This window comes from Python bivittatus, unplaced genomic scaffold (assembly GCF_059951505.1).
Source record: "Python bivittatus isolate LINGU-HERP-01145 unplaced genomic scaffold, Pbiv_v1 ctg000980_np1212, whole genome shotgun sequence".
In the NCBI taxonomy this organism is placed as follows: domain Eukaryota; kingdom Metazoa; phylum Chordata; class Lepidosauria; order Squamata; family Pythonidae; genus Python; species Python bivittatus.
In genome coordinates, this window is record NW_028277125.1 from 7,971,795 (window position 1) to 7,994,650 (window position 22,856).

The 22,856-nt window shown below is 39.0% G+C and overlaps 1 protein-coding gene across 4 annotated transcripts in view; it reads right to left on the reverse strand.

The window, feature by feature from the left end:
• The window catches only part of SENP5 (SUMO specific peptidase 5), a 40,685-nt gene extending 18,803 nt beyond the window's left edge, over window positions 1–21,882 (reverse strand). The window contains exons 1-7 of one of the 4 annotated variants that reach the window (XM_025170957.2): window positions 21,774–21,843; window positions 21,022–21,154; window positions 12,691–14,234; window positions 8,002–8,107; window positions 7,727–7,874; window positions 5,410–5,457; window positions 5,108–5,185 (exon numbers count right to left, since the gene is read on the reverse strand). In XM_025170957.2, coding sequence (XP_025026725.1) covers window positions 5,108–5,185; window positions 5,410–5,457; window positions 7,727–7,874; window positions 8,002–8,107; window positions 12,691–14,203 — 1,893 coding nt within the window. In that variant the 5' untranslated portion in view covers window positions 14,204–14,234; window positions 21,022–21,154; window positions 21,774–21,843. Of the gene's footprint in view, window positions 1–5,107; window positions 5,186–5,409; window positions 5,458–7,726; window positions 7,875–8,001; window positions 8,108–12,690; window positions 14,235–21,021; window positions 21,155–21,664 lie in introns of all 4 variants that reach the window. The other 3 variants (XM_007434870.4, XM_007434871.4, XM_007434869.4) reach the window with 3 other exon arrangements.
• Between the last annotated feature and the right edge of the window lie 974 nt (window positions 21,883–22,856).

Below are 22,856 nucleotides of genomic sequence, written 5' to 3' on the forward strand. Positions count from 1 at the left end.
CTTTCTCAGCGGTCATTTATTTGATGCAATTTGCCAATTAAAACAGAAATTTCAATTTGTTAAAAAAATTGTTAAAAAAATCTTCCCATATTGACATTTCAAAAACAGAATTATTTGACAGCATGCAATGGGATGGTGTTAAGCATAAAATTAGCATTTCTATGCATGCTCAACACAAAGAAATATTCATCAGTTCATGCAATGCAACTCTTCAATTCTGCAACCCAACCTACTAGTGAAGATCTGGAAGACACCTAAGAGAGATGGAAACTGCCCCAGGCAAGTGATGATGATGGCAGTTTAATGAAGAGGAGAAACATATTTGCAAACAAGGCTCCATGAATGGAAAAGAAATCTATCAAACTTTAATTAATCCAAAATGCAGGCTCCTGTTTATTAGCTGGCACTAGCCATCCTGAACATATTGTAAGTTTAGAAGGAGGCAAAACCAGGAAAGAATTCCAAAATAAGCTAAGAGGACATATGTGTAACAGCCTCAGAATACGCAATGAAAACTCCAAATAAAAGTTCTTCTTTCCTTGCAATCATCAGGGAACAAAAGTCTTGGAACTTTAAAAAGAAGGTGCAGCAGGAGAAAGATACAGAAATATCAGAACATCCAACTTTCTGCCATCAGCATCTGCGATCTTGTCTCTAAAGAATTAACAGTTACAAAGGCTAACACACTGTTCTTACAAAAATGGGAAGGATCAAGTAACACCGCTATTGGGTAGACTGAATAATCACAGAAGAAACTGGTAAACAAATGAAACTATTTACAGAATTTCTCAATTGGAAATCAATGTTCTACCTCTATATTAAGTCAAACATAAGAGCCACCTGAGGACTTGGAGCCCCAAGGAACATTCAAAGAAAGAAAAAAAACCAGGAGCCACTTAGGGGGAAAAGACCACATTATGGTGATGGGTGATTCCTGCTGATAAGGTCCAAGGCAATCATGTGCAAGCACAATACATCATCATGGGAGGTGTGGTATCTTCCATACCTAGAGCTTATCAAATAGGTTACCAAGATTATTCAATGCTCCTTTCCTCTTGATTCATGTGGGGATGAATAACATGGCCAGAAGAAACCTTAAAGAATCTCTTGCCAGGAAAGTGAAGTAACTGGGAGAACAAGTAGTTTTTTTCATCAGTCTGTTCAGCTGAAGGTCACAGCCCAAGAAGAGAAAACAGGGTCCTGGAAATCAACATCTGACTACATAGATGGTGAAGCCAAGAAGGGTTTAGATTCTACGACAATGACCTATGCTATCTTCATGAAGGACTTCAGTAAATATATAGAAAAATTGGGAAGGAATGGCTTGGCAGGCACTTTGCCAGTCTCATCCGATGGCATAAAACTAGAATCAAAGGTGGTGGGTGGGAACAGCCCAGAAGCTAACATGCAGACAAGATCTAGGGCAAGTAAAGCAGAACACAAAGGGAGGAAACCAGGATATTGCAACAGAGACACTGGTAGGTGCTACTCAAAATCTCAAATGTTTCTACACCACTGCAGAATATGAAAAATAAACAGAAGGGAACAAGAGGTCCTAGCTCAGACAGATAAGGGTGTTGTGATTAGACATCATAGAAACTTGACAGGGATTATAATCATGATGGCCTGTAGTACTGGAAGGCTACAACTTATTCAGAAGGAAAAGATCCAGCAGAAAGGATGGGGGTGTTCCACTGTATGTGAAGAAAATATATACTTGCACAGAATTAGGAAGGAAGTATGGACATCCCATTGAAAGTGAGTTGAAAGGAGAAATAAAAGTGAGAGTTACCAAAAACAACAAAAAAGGATTATTTGGATATGTTAGAAACAAAAGGAAAGCCAAAGAGTACATAGGTCCAATGCAAGGAAAAATGGTAAACTGGTAATGGGAGACGAAAAGGAGACAGAATTTCTTAACTCCTGTTGTGTCAATCTTTTCTCAGAAGAGAAATGGAGCTCTAGCTGGACACTGTGATACCACTGGGGAAAGGAAGGAACTGCAGCTTACGATAGATCAGGAAAGAATAAGAGTGAATTAGCTAATTTAAATGAATTCAAGTCTCCATGGCCATACAGAATACATCCTGGAATACTGAAAAAACAAGCAGATGTGATTGCAAAGCCACTCTTGATAACCTTTGATAATCTTTGAGAACATCCTCTCAATGTTCAGCAAATGTCATCCTCATCTTCAAAAAGGAGAAGAAGGAAGACCCAAAAAACTATAGACTTGTCAACTTAACATCTAAATTGGGCAAGATCTTTGAACAGATCATCAGGCAGCATGGGAGCACTTGCAATGGCATGCTATAATTAACAGGAGCCAGCATGGGTTGTTACAAGCAAATTATGATGGATTAATCTTATCTCTTTCTTCAATGCTCTTTTGGGGTACATTAACAGAAGCATGGAATCTGGGTCAGGAATTGTTCCACTATATTCTGCCCTAATTAGACCCTACTTGAAATACTGTGCATTTCTGAGCACCACAGTTCAAAAAGGACAGAGAGAAAATGGAGTGAGTTCAGAGGAAGATGAACAAGATGGTGAGGAGACTGGAAACCAAACCAGCTTTCAGTTAGTAAATCAAGCTGGAACATTTAGACAGGGCTACAGAACACCAGCTCCTAGTAATTACACAGTGAGAATTAACTCTTGCTTAGGAAGTAACTGAGAGCAGAAATGGCAAAGATAAGATACCCTTACTCTCCAGTTTAAAAAAGAAAGGAAAAAGTACACATTTTCAGTTTAATTAAAATCCAGCCAGGTGAAACTGCCATTTGTTACTGAACTCAAAATGCTTTACACAAAGCATGAACAAAACAAAACAAAGTTCTATGATGCAAATCAAGTAACAAAGTCCAACTTAATTTCCTATTCCAAACAGCAGAATGGAACTTTTCGATTTATGAAGTCTTGTTCTAAATAAATATTTACAAAAGCTATTTTAACTTCAAAAAAATTTGAAGAAGGCTGGCCTATGCAAGCCACTAAAGTAATCATATTTTTGTGATACTATACTTGATTTTAGCCAAAAGGCCAAGAAGACTTTTCCTCGTTCTGTTCCCCAAAGAATAATATTCTCACCAGCTATGCCTTCTATGATACACTTATAGGGTACACTGGTTCTTAATCAAGAAGATTTAAAAACCTAATTTAAACCAGTTTAAGGCAAGTTTCCCACTGATCAGCCTTGTCTTTCCTAAACAGTGGAGCAAATTCAACTAAAGCATCTACATTTATAATAGCACTATTTGCTTTAATCCATTCTTACAACTAGATTTTATTATATATATATATATATATATATATATATATATATATATATATATATTCATTCAAAAACAACAGCTTCTCTTACAAACAGAAATTTATTTTGATAATTCTGAAGTTACCAATGGAAATATAGGACACTGCACGTATTTTAGCTTCTCTTCTTTCATGTGAGAAGGAACTTGAGTATCAGGAAATACCCATGACCAATTGGCTATCATATGTTGTGGCAATTACTGAGCAACAAAATGCTTCTTTGAAAGTCAATCTTAAATTTTCAGAAATGGACCTGCAATTATACACTGAAAGTGCCCAAGGAGAGTACTTGCTGGGCCTTTTTTGGAATATTCCATTCCACTGTATTTCCTTTGTCCTCCTTCAGGATTTCAAACCTGCTAAGCATGCTTAATTCTCACTTAACTCTTTTGTGGCAGGAACTTTTCCCCCTAAACACTGTGTATTATTCTGCAAGCCTTGAGATTCTAACTTGTACATAAATTAAACTCTTCTGGCTTTATATGGAATACCATACCAGCTAACAAAGTTGTTCTTTCCCTATTAATATTTAAGAAATAAAACCCTGACTTTTGTTTTCTTTTTAAAGTTCATGCATTTTTATCCTGATCATACTTTTTCCAAAAGTTGGGATTTAAAATTTAGGTATTAAGAATGGAATCAAAGTCAATCAATTGCTACCAGTGATGGTGGTCATGGCCATGGTCTATGGTTGGTAACACTATGCCTTCGGGTGCCACAGAGCATGAGAAGGAGAGACAGCACAGTGCTCATATCCTTTCCATTATCATCTAATCAGTTCCATGGTGACTAAAACCTGGAGTAGAGAGGTCTTTGGTCTGATCCAGCACATTTATATTCTTCAGATTATTATGAGACATTTAAAAGGTTTCCTTCAAAGCTTCTAGACCAACAAAGTCTACTTCAGTCTTTGCTTATGATTTTAAGAAAACACCTAAAAGTGAAGCGCGCACGCACACACACACCCACACACACACAAACTGAAGGAGAGGCAGGTTTGTTGCATTTCATCTACAGAAAAGACAACAGGAAATTGGTATATTTTTTAAAAGCTAGCTATATCCTTTTTTTTGCCTTGTACCGTCATCCTGTCCAGCATTTTGGGTTTCTCATAATTCACATTTACTCAAAGATTTTTCCAATTCCTGTCTTGGAATGCTAGTGATAATATGATGTCAGATGGGCTTGGCAAAAGTGTTTTTCCTAGCAGAGATCAAGTGGGTAAGTTAGTACAACATTAACCAGCTTTTAGCTTTTACTATATTTGGAAGATATTTCTGTCAGTCAGTGATGCTGAAGGATAGTTTTCCTTCAATATTGCCTAAGATTCCTGAAGTAGGAATCTTCTAACACAATGCTTATCTTCTGCTTTAAGAAGCCAGCTAAATATTCCAACCAGGTCTAACTGGCACCTTCCAACTCTATGATTTTATTATACTAAGAGATCACAGTACGCCCAAGCCTCTACATAAATAGGTCACTTTAGTCAAGGACAGAATCTCACCTGAGAAAAGGAAGACTCTGGTCTCTTTTGAGTCTTGGTTCTACTATGAAACCCACAGTATCATTGTGCAGTGTTCAACGGCAACAAGGAAATGCAATCTGCTCCTGATTATTGCCAGCATGTCACAGCCACTTCCAGCAAATCTTTGGTTTTGACACATATTATTTTCATATTTTTATGAATGGGAAAAGTTCATAAATACAAAGTTCATAAATTTCAAATGCATTCTTTCCAATGGTTCAACACTTCTCATCTGCCAAGGGCTTTCAAGAATAGCAAGTAGGAGCATACCTTTTTAGTCCATCGTTTCACCCCGTTATATCCTTTGGTTACCAGCTGTCTATGGAAAAAACTGTTGAAGAAATGAACCTATAAAGACAAGGTGATCGGTGAATTTACTGATCAAATCAGAGCTCATAATTCCAGTACTGAATCAGGTCCTCAACAGAAAAGCCACTGCATGCAGCAAGAGAAGGATAAGGGTTAGGGTTAGGGTTCCTTAGGGTTAAGGCTCCTTCCCCCTTCCCTTTTTTTTTCTTAATCTCATTTTGCTAATTTTACCTAAAAAGACAAAGTAAAGGAAGGATACCTACCTTATCAGGGACTGCATCCATTATTAGCTCACCATACATGTTGATAATCTGAAACAGTTTAGATAAATTAGCAAAAAAGGAATGGATGTTAAGTCATTTTACGGAACATAAAGAAATATGTATCGAATTCTGTATGCTTAATATAGACAATCTGCACATACAGTTCTAGACAAAGGAAAAGTGAAAACTACAAGTACCCCAAATTGAGAAAAAAATCTTTATTTTCTCTTATACGGTAACCTGGTAATAGCTGGGGAGGGGGGGATGTTCAAGCAAGAAATTATGCCGGGCTGCCCTACTTCTGTGATTTCAGGAACCATGCACACTAATATCTAATAATATTTTTACAGACATAAAGGCCGGAAAACAAACCCAGAATGTCTTTAGCAATTCATTATTTGCCTAAAGCCCCACTCTGCATATTTTTCTACACTCCCACTGAAATGAGGCTTATGAATGCATCCCCTTCAAAGCTTACTCTAGATAAAAAGATTTTAAAATCAAAGACTACCATGAATAGCGGTTCTTGTTCGCTCTCCATGTGTGATTTGTTTTTAAGTTTCTCTTACAGATTTTGTATAGTGTATTCCAATTTTTTTTGAGGGACCATCTCGCAAAGAAAAGGAGTCACCATAACACAAAATCACTGCATTTTACTTATACTGGTTCAAGAAATGATTTGCTTATCTCACAAGTTGGGTCTACCCTGTTGCACCCGCCCAAAATTTTTTGTTCCACAAGAAAACATGCTTAAGGTATTAAATAATGAGGATGTGTTAAAAAAAAAAATGAGCTTCATTGGGTGTGGGAACAACATGACCTATGCTGTCCTTGTCTACTAAAACATCTTTCAGCATTCATAACATTTATGGGCTGCTAGAATTTTCATCATGATGATAACAAAGATCATTAAGCACAGGAGCTGAATCAAGACCATTCTTCTTTTACACTGATCAATTCTTCAGGAACTCTGCAAGCAGCAAATGAGCCACCTTTAACTCCTTGGAAAAAATGTAAGATAAAAAATTGATAAATAACCAGTTTAATCCTGTGGCCTTCTCAGAGTTAAGCAAGTATATACAGATCATAGTAAAATATGTCTGAACTGGCTCTCTTGTACTGAGCTTTTATCATTTATCTGAAGCTTAACATACCATTTGAGATGATCCGTACTTTTAAACTGCACTTCTACTGGGAGTTCTACAGCAACAAGTAAGATAGTCTACTTCATAGGATTAATACAGTAGAACTAATATATCACTTAGTGGCCAAATGTAACACAAATTACACATCTTTTGAAGCAGATAGAGACACACTCATATGCATACATTAATTCTAGAAAAAGTGGATTATTTGTATACATACTCTCACAACTAATCAAGACAATTATAACAGTGCTTTACACTTTCACACACACAGTGTGTGTGTGTGTGTGTGTGTGTGTGCATGTGGCAAGTAAGTTTTTAAATCACATCTTTAAGAAAAACTTCCCTTCCCATTTTTAGGCAGAGCTAGAGACCATCACTTAATACAGCCAAAATATATGAAAAAGAAACTGTTGCGTTACTTTCTTTAGAGATTCATATCTTATTGTTTACAATTGCTTCTCTTTGTGAATATATTTCTCTCAACTGCCTAAGAATGCCACCTTAAAATGTGACATTTCAGCTCTCCCATTTTCATTTTACTCCACACTGTTGGCCATCTAATTAAGAAATCATATTTATACAGATCAAGTTATCTTCTCCCACCAAGACAACCTATCCAAACTGAATTCAGAATTCACTCAAATATAGCTATCACCTATCTTGTAGGTTGGTTGGCTGATAAAAATCTGGATGGGCATTTATTGTTTGTTCCAAATTTACTGTAACATCTGTATGGTATGTGCAGGTCTAAATAATCAAATATCATCCCTATGGTTTGTTGTATGTAGTTTATGGGGATATTTTCTTGTTGAAAGTATCTCAGTGAGCTTAGAGAATCCTCACTTTACAAAGGCTTCTGTTGTTTAACACTAACAATTGTTTCCTAAACAATCTTCTAATACATACAACAGAGTAACCAGTGGTTCTGAGCCTTTCTGGGTAGGTGGCCACTTCTGGAATTGTGAGAGTATTATGAGCTTTTTCACTGAATGGTTGCCATCCAGGCACAGTCAGCAACAAGATACCCATCCGCCAAAATGCTCCATCATTGCTTCCAGCCTCCTAGGAAGCTCTCCAAAGAAGTCAACATTCCATGCAACCACCCTGGTAGTCAGCAAGCCCCATTTCAAGCAGATACTTCTTGGTGCATTTTTACAGCAGAGCCTCACCTGGTCATTTAACCAGTTCTGACCATCTAGTGTTGTCAAATCATCCATATCCAGCATGTGCTTATTATAAAAGACCCGGAAATTGCAAGTGGAAGATTTTGGATGCCTCGTCTGATACTTCATGATTTCTTTAGTGATGAATGGCTTTCTGGAACAGAATTAAGACAGCCAAAGTTAGGTAACCCCAGTACTTGTGAGATACAGGTACATAAACCCACAAACATGGAATCTGGAACAGGAATGAACAAAGCAGAAAATTATGGAGCGGTACTAACCGATGAGAAAAATCTTCATTAAAGACTTCCTTTAATCTTCCCATAACATCTTTTTCACAAAGTGGAACTAAGCTGCCATATTTCTTTATTACTTCATCTAGGAATCCTTCAAGGAAAAGATTTGTATATTAAAAAGATGCAGACTTAACAAAATTATTTACAAAAGAGCTGGCTAATCTATTTTCATAGATGAGTTTCAATAAACCACCTTTTAGTCTAGAAAATATAACACAAAATTAACCTATAAGGTTAACTGATGAGCACTATTGGGCAAAGGCAGTACTGGACATAGACCTGGGATCCCAGAAGTATAGTTGCAAATTATAACATGCACAAACCAAGCAATTTCTCATTAAAGTCCAGCAACTTCATGCTTACTTCCAGACAGCGAGAAACAAAAAAAAAGGCAACTGTATTTCTCAAGATGCGATAGAATGATTAACTCCCAAAATTCCTAGCCAGAATGCTGGTTTGGATATGCTTGCTGTGAAGTTTCAGAGCCGTAGTCCCAACAAAGCCAAAAGACAATAGGCTGGGGAGCCTGGTCTTGCATTTGTCTGAACGGCCAGAATCCTACCTTGTGATCCAAAGAAAAACTAGATATTACTTTTACCAACATGACTAAGGCCCTACAGGTCATCTAGTACTATATTCCCAGTCAGAGAGACCGAGGAGGGTCATACAGCTACAGAACTTAATTAACTGAACCTAGGATGGGAAGCATTTCTAGACAGATACAAGAGATTCACCAGCATGATCTAGGACACTTGGGAGAAAGGATGTTCATTTTTAATAAAGAAATAAAACTGAGGCCCTTTTTCCATGTGTTTCATTAATGTAGGGATGGGTGGGGAATATACTATGAGCACTAGTAAGCATATACCTTGGATGATTGGACTTAACTATAGTGTGATTGCTCCAAAACCAGTAACCTATTTTGAAAGATTCATCTGAGCTCATATAATATTTCTCACTGGTTTTATATGGATAAATTGCACTAAGCTCAAACTGATGTGATATTCAAGACAGTCATGAAAATCTATACCAGATTCATTCACCAATCTCTAACAAAAACCTTGCTTGCATTTTCATTATTAAAGTATCAAACACCCTTGATTATATCAATAATAAGTTTACTTTACACCATGTCTATCTCTGCTTGCATCAAGAACTGATTCTAGCATGAAATACTAAAAGCCCAGGGCTTGATCACCCACTATTCAACAGCTTATCTTGAGTTGGCTTCCTTGTTGATTTTTTACAGCCACAAATCCAACTGTGGCCACTTAAGATTTTGAAGCATACATGAACACATTAATCCCACAATCAGCATTTCTAGAGTGTGTGTGTATAATTTAGTCAGATTTAGATGGTCAAGTAAATTAATTTTCCCATCTTAAATCCATATTGAATTGTTTCCATATTTGGTCTGCCTTTTAAAAATGAATTTTTTATATTTATTTTTATATTCATGAAAGAATATATGCATTTTAAGACATATTTCTCCCACTATATACATTTTTGTCTTAAGTTATTTTTTACTAATACATTCATTTCTGCACATAGTTCTACCTAATATATGCCTTCTGTACGTCTCTCTCTCTCTCTCTCTCTCTCTCTCCCCCTCTCTCTCTATATATATTACTGAAAAATTGTGAGAACTGCAAATGCAATCTCTCTACTTGGATTCACATACTGGGATAGATCTGCATTAAAATGAGAACCAATTTCTGGCCCATCAATGCAGGGTTTGTGTTTTAAAGACTGAATCAGGCAAACACATGCCTGATCAGAGTTCTGAGGTTTATTTTTCAACTCATCCACCTGCATACGGCAGGGACTCCAATGTTACTAAGACAGCCAACACCCTTGGAATCTGAGGATATTAACAGCACTCACAAGACAACTGCCACAGCAAGCATGGCCAAGCATAAAATATCCATTGACAGGAAGGCAAACTAGTGACGATGTTCTCCAACACCACTATGCCTCCTATCACTTGAGCTTAGTTTTGGCTTTTTTAAAAAAGGCAAATAGGCAAACCATGAAACAAAGCATTCTGCAATAACCACCACCACCCTTCTTTTTAAACACAGAAAACATCTAGAATCTTGGGAGGGTGGAGGTGGAAGCATTATTAGAAATCAAACGCTTGAGGGTGCTTCTTTGCTGGCAGCAAGTTCTCAGTTTTAAATAAAATAATCTAAAAAATTAAACTAAATTGGTACCAAGAGAGGTGCTGCTCAGACATATTGAAACCTATTAGCGCTACGCTGGAAATCCAGACCTTTCTGCTGTATTCTTTCTAATGTGTCTGCAAATGAAGTGACTCAATGGAAGGGAACACGTGGGAGGCAGACAATATTAAATATTCCCTACTATTTCTACCCTTTCTTGCTCATATGAATTCTCAGATCTTGTATACCACTTGCTTCATAGGACAATGTAATATATTGTTTCCCCCAACAATCTATACTATGCTGGAACTTTCTATTCCAAGTTCATATGCCAGTGAAACCTAACTATGCATCTTCAGTTACCCATGTGTACCTTAGTACCAGTATCTTCTACAACCAGCAAACACTAGTTATTTCTCACAACGAGTAGGGTTGATGTGATTTCTCATGTTGCCCTACAAGAGAGATTGTCTGTGATTTATTATAACTGCATTTGAATTGTTTTTATTGTATTAGCTTTGAGATGGTTTTGTTGTTTTTATTTTGCTTTGATGATATGTTTTATTATTGTGAACTGCCTTAAGTCAGATGGAAGATATCCGTACATAAATGATGTAGTAAATAAACAATAATATGGAAATAATATGGAAATACTAAGTTAGATTATGAATTCCCTGAAAAAGGCTGTATTGTAGGACTTTGAATTATTCAGAGCAATGCTCCAAGGCAAAGAGTAGTATTGGAAGTATAGGAGATGAATGCAGAATACAGGCAGTCCCCAGGTTGAGAACGTCCAACTTACGGACAACTTGTACTTACGAACGGACTGCCACAAAGCCTATTATATTAAAAATTTGAGAATGCACATAAAGAATGCACTACTTGTGATGCTCATGAAAACAGTGCATGGCTTCAGCGGTTCACTGGCTCAAGGAAGAACGCTGTCCACCATTTTAAGTTGGATCACGTTGCTGTTAACCATGTTGAACATGAACCTTTGTATTTGGCTTCAATGTTCCAACTTACCTACAAATTCGACGTAAAGACAGAATTAGAGCAAACCCCACCCCATTTTAGCACTGAAGATATTACCTAGCCAGGTAATGAAACATTTGCAAGAAAAGAACCAAACTCAGAGAACCCCAAGGACTCCACAGTTCAACCCTGAGCTACATATATTCACCTCTATTGGAGACAGACTTAGGAACAGATCTTGTTCATAACCTGGGGACTGCCTGCATTCCATAATGGTTGCTGAATGCCTACAGAAGAGTCATGTTTTCCCAGCAAGGCAAGACCTGAGCTTACTTTTATAGGCCACTCTAAGATAAGGTTACACCAGAACGTACTCATTGATACATAAAGGAATTTTCAAATCACAAGGGTCAGCAAATACCTACTTTGCATCAGTATATTGTAAAAGCCCTAAAAAACAAGCCTTTTAAATATCAAAAAGGCTGTTTCATTCCTTGTATAGCAGACATTCATTATACATTTGCCTTTTATTTTAAAGTGGAAATAATAAGTTAGATTATGAATTCCATTTAATATTTCTATACTGAAAGAGGCTGTGTGTATAATTAATTGGGTTATAAGTAGCTACATGCAAAGCTTCATGTTCTGATCATGAACATTCCAGTGATCCTCATAATGTTCTGGGTTTTTTTCCCCAAATGTGCCAATTCAGCCATTCTGGGGGTCGTTCATCTCTCCAAAGGATTCACTTCCAGAAAAAGACAAATTCCCAAACAGCCAGACTGGAGCGTTCTAGGAGTAGAATACACATTTTTGCACATGTATGTATGGATCTCCATAGCAAATTATTCTCTATTTCTGGAGTCCCAAGGAGCAGATGAAATGTTCTGAAGAGCAACTATATTCAAATGTTGTGTTCAGTTCTATCTATTTTTTCCCATAATTAACATAACACAGTCAGAACTTCAGTATTGATGCATAATAATTAGACTGCAAGTGATTGGCACTATCATCATATAGAAAGCTCTATATAACCTGCAATTCACCAAATTTAAGACAATCCAGTAATCATACTTATGGACTCTCCAGTGCTTGACTACTGTTAATTTGTTTGTCAAGGAGACAAGCAAAAGCCACCTTCCTGCTGCACAACATGGTTTATAAGATCACACATTTATAGACTACAGATTCACCATGCATAGGATCCAAAGTTGAAAATGTGCTTTGAAGGAACATGAGCACCCATCCAGCACTTACTGGTACCCCATTAAATGAGCTGCAACTTTTCCTGGGCTCCTAGGGAAATACTTATTTAAATTCAGGAGGCATTGGTAGCACATCCAGGCTTGCTCCAAAGTATCTTTCTGCCTTTAGATCCAAAGCACAGCACATCCCTATTACAGTCCAATTATAAAAGAGGACAACACTCCTTTGTACAGGATAAATTGCTCTATACGCAGCATCTGAATCTCAACCCGCAATAACGAACCAAGCCAAACATTCAGTAACAAGCATAAGAAAAAATATAGGCAAATACCACAGAGCCACACAGCCAACTGCTCATCATTGACACAAGAAACTTTCTGACTGCTCCTTTTGCCACTTTTGGGGGTCCCTGATTTTTGTCCTGTGCTTCCTCTCAGAGGCTCATCAAGAGGGCTTTTACAGTATGGGTGATCTAAGAGCTCTGCACCAAAGACGTCCATGCTTATAGGCCCTTCCACTTCCATCTGACTACGGCTGTCTTCATTCTGGACCAGCTCCACAAGAACAGGTCCGTTACTGCAGTCATCACTTGTGCCCAAATCCAACTTGGAGGACTCCAGGACCACTTCATCAGCACTCATAACCTGATTCGATTCTTCCCCCTCGTGACCTGAAACTGAGATTTCTTTTTCCGTTATGGAGATGAAAATATCTTCAGGACAGCTGTCTAATGATGGCATCTCCCCCATTTCCGCCTTGTGCATGGTCTCTGTCCCTGAAGAAGCACTTTTATGCAACTCTGGCAGCACGCAGGTTTCGGCAATACCATTCTGGTCTCGGGGTACAAGGTTCTTATAATGGAGCTCTCTACAATGGAACAGTCTATCCTGCGTAAGGCAAGCATCAGGCCGACGCGTTTGACTCTCCTCAATTAGTGGTCCTGGCATGTTATTGTTCATATCTGACAAGCAGAACAGGTCCCAAGGAGAGTTACGTCTGGATTCCCAAGAAGGAAGCAAGGCCCTGCAACCGTCTGTGAAGGCCTCCACGTGGAAATCCTCTTGCCAATCTCTAGCTACTTTCGCCACCCAGCTCAGCTTGCTTTTGTTCAATTTACACGTTTTGCCTCTCCGAAGCTTAGGAAGAGATTTTGCAATTCTAATTCGAAACTTAACCATAGAAAGTTTTTTATACATCATAAATAGAAATGTTTTTAAAGTACACTGGTTAAATTTAGGCCTTCTGATAATCAAGAGGCCACGAGTTCCATTTTGCTTTAGTCCTCGGCAACAATATTTTCTCGTAGAGTTATTTAGAATTATGATTCCATTGCTTTCATCGTTACTGTCTCCCCTACTCAGAGCAAGACTATCCCTTTTAAGTGACAAACCAGTAATGCTGGCCTCAGTGCTGAATTGCTTGTCTTGACAAACCTCTGAGTCAACCCCTAAGCCACTGGATTTAGCCAGTAGCTCACTCTGAAAAGATATACTGTGAAGCTCCCTAGACCCTGAACAGGGTGTTCCACACTCGCAGCTGGAAAAAGGTTTTCTGAATGTATTTTGAGGACATGTGCGATTCTGAATAGATCCAACTGGCAGGGGATTTACATTTAAGAACACATCAGGAACCCAACTCCTCTGGCACAGAACAGCCTTCCTTCTGTATGGTTTAATTTGTTTCACATTTAAAGATGTCAGACTGCTTTGCTTCTTTCTTTTAAGTAGAGGGAGACGCTTCTTCTGGAAGCAGCGTTGCCTCAGCCCCCAAAGTCCCACAGTCCATTTTCGACAACTGGCCAGCAACAGACTTCTCCACTGCAAGTTTTTACTATGCTCTTTCATTTTTCTGCAGCATTATGATCCCAAAGTGCAGCTGCAAAGAAAAAGAGGAAAAGAATTAAACAATAGAATAATTGCAGGTTGTCTCATTTACAATTCTCCAGCAATATAATTGCTCAGAATTTGTTCCCTAAAAGAAGGAAGGACTTTCTCTGAGTGTGGTCACCAGGGCTGTGGAGTTGGGTTACTGGAGTCAGAGTCGGTAAAAATGTGCCAACTCCAACTCCTAATCAATTTAAATTGTATATAATATAAATAATATAATATGTTAAAATTTCCTATTTCATAGATAATAATTTGATTAATCTATTTTTAATGAAATCTTTTAATTTCAAGTTCTCTGCAAATTTCAAAATAGAACATATTTTGGAAACATATTAGTATATTTATAATTTATTTTCTGTATCGATATAGAATTAAAGGAGTCGGAGTCAAAGGTACCATGAATAAAGGAGTCAGAGTCGAAGGTTTTATGTGCCAACTCCACAGCCCTGGTGGTCACAGACTCCACAGTATCAATGGCTTTCTTTCTAAAACCTACAAATAGGTCACAACCAGCCTTGTGCCCTCCCTATTGGTAGAATGCATGAAACGCAGGATCTAATTCTCTCCCTCTGCTTTGTGCCAATTTCCACCTGCACCCTATTTACAAGGAAGCGCTGGCTTTTGCCCCAAATGAATATTTCCACTATCTTAGTGCTCAGTGCCTCCCCCACGTCTGCATGTTTATTCAAATGCATTAAGCAACTCTACCCCAGAAGACTTCCATCCTATTCTATACTACATGCCTAGTAATGTGTGGCCAGCAAGGGAAGAGATTTCAAGGGAAACCCTGAGGTGGACATAGCTAAGAAGAAGAGATCATTCAAATATCTCAGCCATGAAATCACTAGGCATCCTTAGGCAAACTACTGTGCAACAGACAACAGTCCTATTTACAGTAACTTATTGCAAGGATAACTGGTAACTGTGCTAATTCAAGAATAGCTATTTCAAGGAATATGTGAAGAGCTTTGATTTGAACACTTGAAATCTGTTCTATAAATGATGACATGATTACAATCTCACTCCTACTCAGTTTTAATCATCTGTTTCTTTAGTGCAGTCCCCCCCGCCCACCCACACTCTCCCCCCAAGATACCCTTTAGATATTTTGGATCACTGTTTATAATAGACTTTAATCAGGAACTAAAAACAGAACTAGCCGTTCTAACTGAAAATCATTAATAATGTACTGTTGACACTGAGGACTAGCAAATTCTTAACTGTGGCCTATATAGCTCAATCATTGCCATTTATGCATAACTATCATATCCTTTGAAGGCATCACTCTCAGACCTCAGTAAACCATACAGTCTACAAGCCATCTGTCCTGATACTATAGTGATATATAATGTAGAGGCTGAACAAAGGTGAGCTGCTCTTTTATTACAGCAGGTGACAGAAGCAATCAGCTTTTGTCCTATCAAGGTCATTTTTACCATGAGAGCTGATCAGTGCACAGCTCATTCAATGCACAGCTCATTCAACTCCACCTTGAGAGCTTACCACGATGATAAAAAAGAACCTGAGAAAAAAGAGGAAGAGGAAGGAAAAGCACTGATAGGCAGAGAGAAAGTTACCTATAAAAAGTATACTTTGAGCAAATCTTCTGAACTAGTTTACAAAAATTAAAGACTAGGGAGGTGATTCCAGAAGGAGGGCAGATGCTTGGTAAGAAAAAAAAAATACTCCTTTTAATTCCACTGAAGTCAGTCAGCCTAAATGTAGGATTGCCAAATCTTAGTGCTACCCAGAACATACAGCTACTGACCACAACACACAGGATCTAAAAGTACTTCTGTTCAGTAGTATATGACTTCTAAAAATCATGACACTTTTCAAATACGTGTGATTCAGTTCCTCTAATGTTGTAACTTAAATATTTGCATCATTTGTAGTAAGATGCATATCCAAAACAATTTGTTCCAAGCTTTAAATGAAAGACCTTCTCAGAACGTGTATTTATTGAACAAAACCCAAAGTACCTCAAATGTTCCATGTTCAAAAGGGAAAACATGAAAAATGGGAACCTGAAAACAGCATTTGCTGCTTCCTCATGTTCTATTTTAGGACCTCAAAAGTAGGCAGGCTGATAGTCCACGCTGCATGCTACTCACTGTAGTTTAGGAGTCCATGATTTGTAATGCAGTATCGTTGCCCCTAACATTGTGTGTTTTCAAGAATGTTCCCAATGCAAAATGCGCATGCATGCTACAAATGGTGTTACGGTGTTCCACTAGGATGCATCAGAAGCTGCCATGCCAAAATGGAGTCTGCCCATTCACTCCAAGCATCTAAAGAAGATCTGCTCCAAGTTGCCTCCCCATGAGGAGTCTGTGGGATCTGGACTGTAGAGCAGCCATTTTCCATAGCAGGACCCATCCTCTGCAGCATAATTTCAGCGTGCCTTCAGCCTGAACTGGTTGTGGGTACCCCTCTCGGCTAAGTATGAGTACCATATTTTTAATATTCTGATTACAATATTGTTGCACTCCAATTTATCCTTGCTTCATTATTCACTGCCATGTCTTGAGTGGGAGGTCCACAAACATTACAGAGTAAAATATCATTATTACTATGTTTTCAGCTTCCCAGTTGCCATATGAAAAATTATGTAGGTTTATTTCTTTGCTAAGCTTTGCAGAGATAACTAGAAAAATGTTACTCTGCAACCTCTGAAGAAGCATCAAGGCAAGCCACAAATATTTATTTTTGCTGCTATGTTGCAGATGTGAGTCCACTGCTGTTGCTTCTTTGATAATCTCTTGCTTGCTGACTGCTGTTTGTACAGGTACTAGCTGTAAAAGCTGCTTAACTATTCTTCCAATGTTAGGGACATTTCAAGATGGGAAAAAAAAAAGTCCCTTAACCAATTTTTCTATAGGTTGCATGGTGGTAGTGCCTAGCAGGGACCACATCCTACTTTGTGGCCCAGTGCTATAAAAAAAGAAGCACATGGAACATTTTAAATTTCCACAGTGAAAATGGCAGAACACCCCCAATTTTTTCAAGCTTTATTTTGCTGGAATATATTTCAAGTAAGCATGAAATAACACTTTCATTCTAAACTTGGGGGGGGGGGACTTTATTTTATGAACCACATTAGTTTCCAGGCAATTTTCCTTAGTATAGGTTTTTGGACACTCTTTTGGTTGCCATTAAGAAGCAAAGATTTTAGCTGTAAACTTGATGCCAGTTTACATAATGGTTCCAGACATGCAAACTGATAACATTTCCATTGCTACCTTTTTAATCAAAGGTAGCCAACAGAAAATTCACCTGAAATGAAAATTGTGATTTGAGGGCCTCAATCAGGGTGAATATGTGCAGATTGCGAAATTTGAATATACAGACAAAAAATGGTAATATTTAACTTTTTTTCAGAATGCTTATGTTTGATATTGAATAATATGTGGTATTGACCCACTTTCGTTGTCCAAGGAACTGCAAACAGTAGAAATTCTCAAACATATTCCACTGAGACCTTACTAAAGTTTCACTCTAAGAAACTTTCATGGCAATAAATCAGGATATTTCCCCAAAGGCCCAAAATATCAGAAGACCATTCACGGCATCACATGCTTTATATATTTAAAAGTCAATTATATTAGTAATCTTTTTGAAAATTTCTGTCTGCTAAACAGCACACTCTTGGAAACTGTACGTTTTATTCTTGTGCGAACAGTTACTGACTGACCACATATTGGCAAGGAACAAAAACAACACAAGCAAACTTTAGAAGCAGAAGTGGGCAATTACTCAGTGCCAGGAGGAATACTGGAAAATGTGGCCAAGGACTGTAGTTAATCTAAGCAGTTTTGCTATATGAGGCAACATAATGATCATGAAAATATAAAAGTAAAAACAGCATTGCAGCAGAATATTCTGGAAAGGTAAAACACCACAGAACAAAGACCAGAGACTGACTACACTCAACCTTCTTCTACTTTAGTCCAGTCACTGCAAATGACTGCTCTATAATTCAGAAGGAAAACAACACATGTATTTCAAAAACAAATTGGAATATGGGTTTACAAACAGCCTTTTCCGACTTGTTGCCCTTCAAATTTGCTCAGGCTGCATTATAACTAGAAATTAAAGCCAAAACTTCTGAAAAACACCAAGTTGAAGAAGTCTGGTCTACCCAGAATTGAGCAAAAGTATCTGAGATGCTGAGATGTTATTGTTCAAAATCATTTCCAAATGTTTGCACACAACTCAAAACCTTCTGTTCATCCCGAAAGGTATGGCACTGGCAGGGGGGAGTGACATGTTTTTGGTTCATTGTTCTCAACTGTAAATAAGGATAATTTCATCACATCACTTTATTTAGAGAATGAGAGATCACTCTGCAGCAGCTTGTCCTTGAAAAACTAAATTCAAGCCATATTGTGTTTTCAGCACACTATTTTTCCAGCAATATGATAAACAAACATACTACATTCAAAACTGCAGAAACCAGGACCCATAGCTTTCAGATTTATTACCCCTTCATCTCAATGTCACAGGCCTGTCTCCTGCATCACAAAAAGCTTCTTTTTTACTATAAAGGTTTTCTATCAAAGTCCTAAACTCAGCCTTAAAAATCAGATCACAAATTTATAGCCTGCAAGATTTTTACTTGCCCACAAAGAAGTTATCAGCTTCATAATGATGGAATGTTTCATCTTTCTGTGCTGGTTGCAAAGGAAGAGTTCCTTCCTCTGCAGATGGCAAGGAACCAGAGGAGTGATCTGTTCTTGTTTTTCCAGCCAACTCATTCATCTGCATGGAACTCAGTATACTCTCCTGCATCAGATTCCCAATTGCCTATGGCTGTCAGGTAAGCTGTTAAATACAAGGCTGTTTAAAATTGCTAAATTACTAGTTTGTCACACCCTAAATATGCTGCAACATAGACACTGTCCCAAAGTCAGAGAAATCTGACTTGTAATTACATGCCAGACCTCAGATTATTAAGGCAAGCAGCACAATAAATTTACCACCATTGTGCTCTTCCCTGCAATACCACCTCCAACATACATGTAGTAGTGTACAATTCTGTTTTTAACTTAATGCACTGACTATAAATTTGAAAGTCTCCCTGTTTTTATACCTACACTGATCAATGTCTGGTAACTCACTGTCTGGTTCTCCCAGCCATCAAAACTTTTCTTTTTGCAAAGGGAGAAGAATAAAGAATGGAAGAAAGACTGTAACCTTTCAACAAGCCAGGTCTAAAGCACATCTAGTTCTTCTACCCTCAAAATAGCTCTGTTCTTTTGCCAGCAGAATTTTATAATGTAAAATCTTGATGCTTCCTAACCTTCCAGCTGAAGCCAGTTAACAATCAAGTCCAAGAAACAGTTGTTTCCATGTAAGCATAAGCCTCCAATGTAACACTCACACATTTATTCTTATCCAACTTCTTAAGGGTGTCAGTACATTCAATACAAATGTGCATATTCACCAATGACCACTACATCAGTTCTACCTCTTCATGTTGGAGTTGGTAAGACACCTGAAATACCAAAATTGCTTTGACAGAGTATCTGAGCACAAACTAAGTTCAGTGTAAAAATCTGTGGAATCAGACCAACCATCCATGAAGATCAACTCCAATAACCGCCTTCCATAATGAACAACCAAGTGTCTCCACAAGTAAGACACAAAGAGATTTCTCCTGACTAGGAGCTTCTAGTAGTATTATCTTACAGGTTCTCTAATCCGCCTTAAATCCTGTTAGCAACTGTCAGCATATCTCGTGGATATAAATTAAATGTCTGATTTGATTTGATTTAATAATTAAATTATTTAATTTAAACCCCGATCATCAGTTTTATTTAATAACTCAAATATTATGAGGACAGGATATGGATCTGAGTACTTCCTTGAATGTAACTATTCTAAAATACATTGAACATAAGTGCTTTAAGTTCTGCATTTTCGCTGCAGCCAAGAGGAATAAAGTGCTTGCCCTTGACAAAATACAAGAAGTACTTCCAGCCAGCTTTTTCAGACATTTTGTGAAAAATCCTCAGCAGAAAAGAAAAAGTCAAAAAAGAATTCTACTTGGAATCAGCCACTCATTTCTTTCCCCTGCAGTGCTACCAAGTACGTGTGGTGCACAACACCTTGCAGCCTGAATATGCATCCCCTCCCTTCAGATTTAATTCTAGCAAGGTCCTTCAGAGCAGACACACAGCACCTGTCTATAAGTCTTTAAAGCAGCTGTCATAGTTAGGGTATGCTCATCCCTGCTTTCTTAAATATATAACTACCTCTTATTCCTGATATTTTCTTCATTGGCAAATCTTAGATTATATATTCCTTTTATTATTAGATAACTGAAAAAATGCTTTTACATAAGCATTTATTTATATTCTCTGAATCTTCCTTCTGAAATTAATTAACTCATTAATTTCACTCCCTTTTCCATACTTATCTTCTCCACAGGGGAAAAAATCTCATTGGACAATACTGACCCACAACCTGTTTTAGTGTCCCCTTAACTCTCCCCAGTGTTCGTATGCAGCCACTACTTTCTGGAGCTCCCACCTTCACTGTCAATTTCTAATTCCCTTGTATGTTCTAATGCATAATTCCTCTATAGGAAAGCTCCAGTTCCCTGCAGATCACTGGATGCAACAGATATGCAAGAAATCCTGACTGCCAGTTATTTAACAGAAAAAAAATGCCTTTCTGCTTAAAGTAATATTACTGAACAAGAGGGAGGACAGAGCTAAACCAGAAGTCTTTTGTGTGAGAGCTCCAATCAGTTCTTGCTACCCAAAACATACCTCTGAGACCACAGAAAACCATAAAAATTCTGCACGTGAGGCTTTATTTAGTATTGAGTATCATAAATGAACAGAGGTCACAATAACCAGCGTAGGTCTTTGCATCAGGCTCTAATGGCTGGACCTTTGGATTCTATGAGAAAGAAAGGGAGAGATTGCATTGGGGAAGCCATGTTAGTTTGTTGCATCAAGAAACCTCACAGCTTCTTGTGGCACCTTAAAACTGAACAAACGAAATGGTTGCCCTCACACCACACTCTGGGTTATTGAGTTCATCGGTTTGCGGGCTTTGTGCCCTACCTTTCCTTAGAGCATGTACCTGACCCGATTAAACGCGCCGTGGGAGCGCGGACCCCCGGGGACGTAGCTGCTTCACCAATGGACGAAGGGTGCCCATCCTCGCAGGAAGCACCGCCACCCTCCAGCCAATCCCTCCCCCGAAGCCGGGCCCTCACGGGGAGGGCCCCACTTTCCACGGGAACCCCCGCCCCCAGGAAGATCCCCTCTAATATGCCGGGGGACGGGCGTCCACTAGGCCGAAAGCCGGCCCTGCCCACCCGTGACCCCCCAGGAGGTGAGGCGGAGGAAGGCACGCGAGCCCTCGGATCACCACGCCCCTTCCCGCTGCCCGTCCGGCGCGTACCTTCGTCGCTGGGCGCATCCCGGCCTCCAAGAAGGGCTGATCTCCCCCGGCTCCCGTCCCCCCTCCCCCTGAGCGACAGCACCCGGCAACCGCCTCGGCAACGACTCACGTGGGTCAGGCTCCCACAACCTACACGGCAGCGACCGGCCCCAGCGCCCTACGTCATTCTCAAGCGACAAAACCTCGGAAGCGACGGGCGGGGAGAGGGGGCTGAAAAGAGGGACGGAGGGGCGTTCTGCGCAGGCGTCGACTGCGCAAGCGAAAGGGGGAACTTCGAGGCGGTAAGGGGGCGGGGCAATAAAGAAAAGAAAATGAGGAAGCGCTACCACCGTTTTTCTTACACTGTAGAAGAGTGAGGAAGTAGGGCGCATGCGCCAGCAAATCTCTCATCTTTTGGCAGCTGGAATACCCGTGCGGCTGCGCGATTGATTTCCCGTTGCTAGGATATAAGCGGTTTCTCTCCCCTTTCGGGTGTCCAATAAGAAAACGGGAAAGGGCAGAAAGTGGGCGGGGCATCCTGCTTGTGCACGGAACGTCCATTTAGTTATGTGTTTATGCTGAACGTCTGAATAAGGCATGGCGCATTCATTTGAACGTCAGAAGAGTGAGTTCACGGGTTCACATGCAGGCATGAGCGTGTAGCATTGTAGAAACCATTTAAACTCTCTGTTTATTAGGGTGTTTGGAAGTAACCTTTGAGGGCATTGTTTTCTCAAGATGAAGACCCAGGTTCAATTCAATTCTTTACTTGACCCCCAAGCCACTCTCAGCCCAACTTACCTCACAAGGTTGTTGGGATATAAATTCAATCAGTTAAATAAAATCTCAAGCTTGTGACATCCCAAATTAGAACAAGAAGAGCTAATCTTTCTCAGTATAATACAGGTTTGCTTCAACAGTCACATTTTTATCGAAGGACAAATTACTTTATCAGTCCTGCTGAACTGGGCCAGGTTCTTTATCATTTCTAGGTTCATATGAAATACTGAAAAGTTTATCTGAAATGCAGGGAAAGGGTTGTAGCAACCCCCAGGGCAGCTGACTTGGTGCTGGTGCGAAGGCCTGTGATGCTCCTTCTCCATACGTGTGTGTGTGCACGCATTCACACAAAGCAGCCGCTCTGCTGCAGGTGCCCTTGAACTTGGAAGGTGCAGAAGCTATGAACATTTCTTCAGCTTTTTGGGGACAGCAT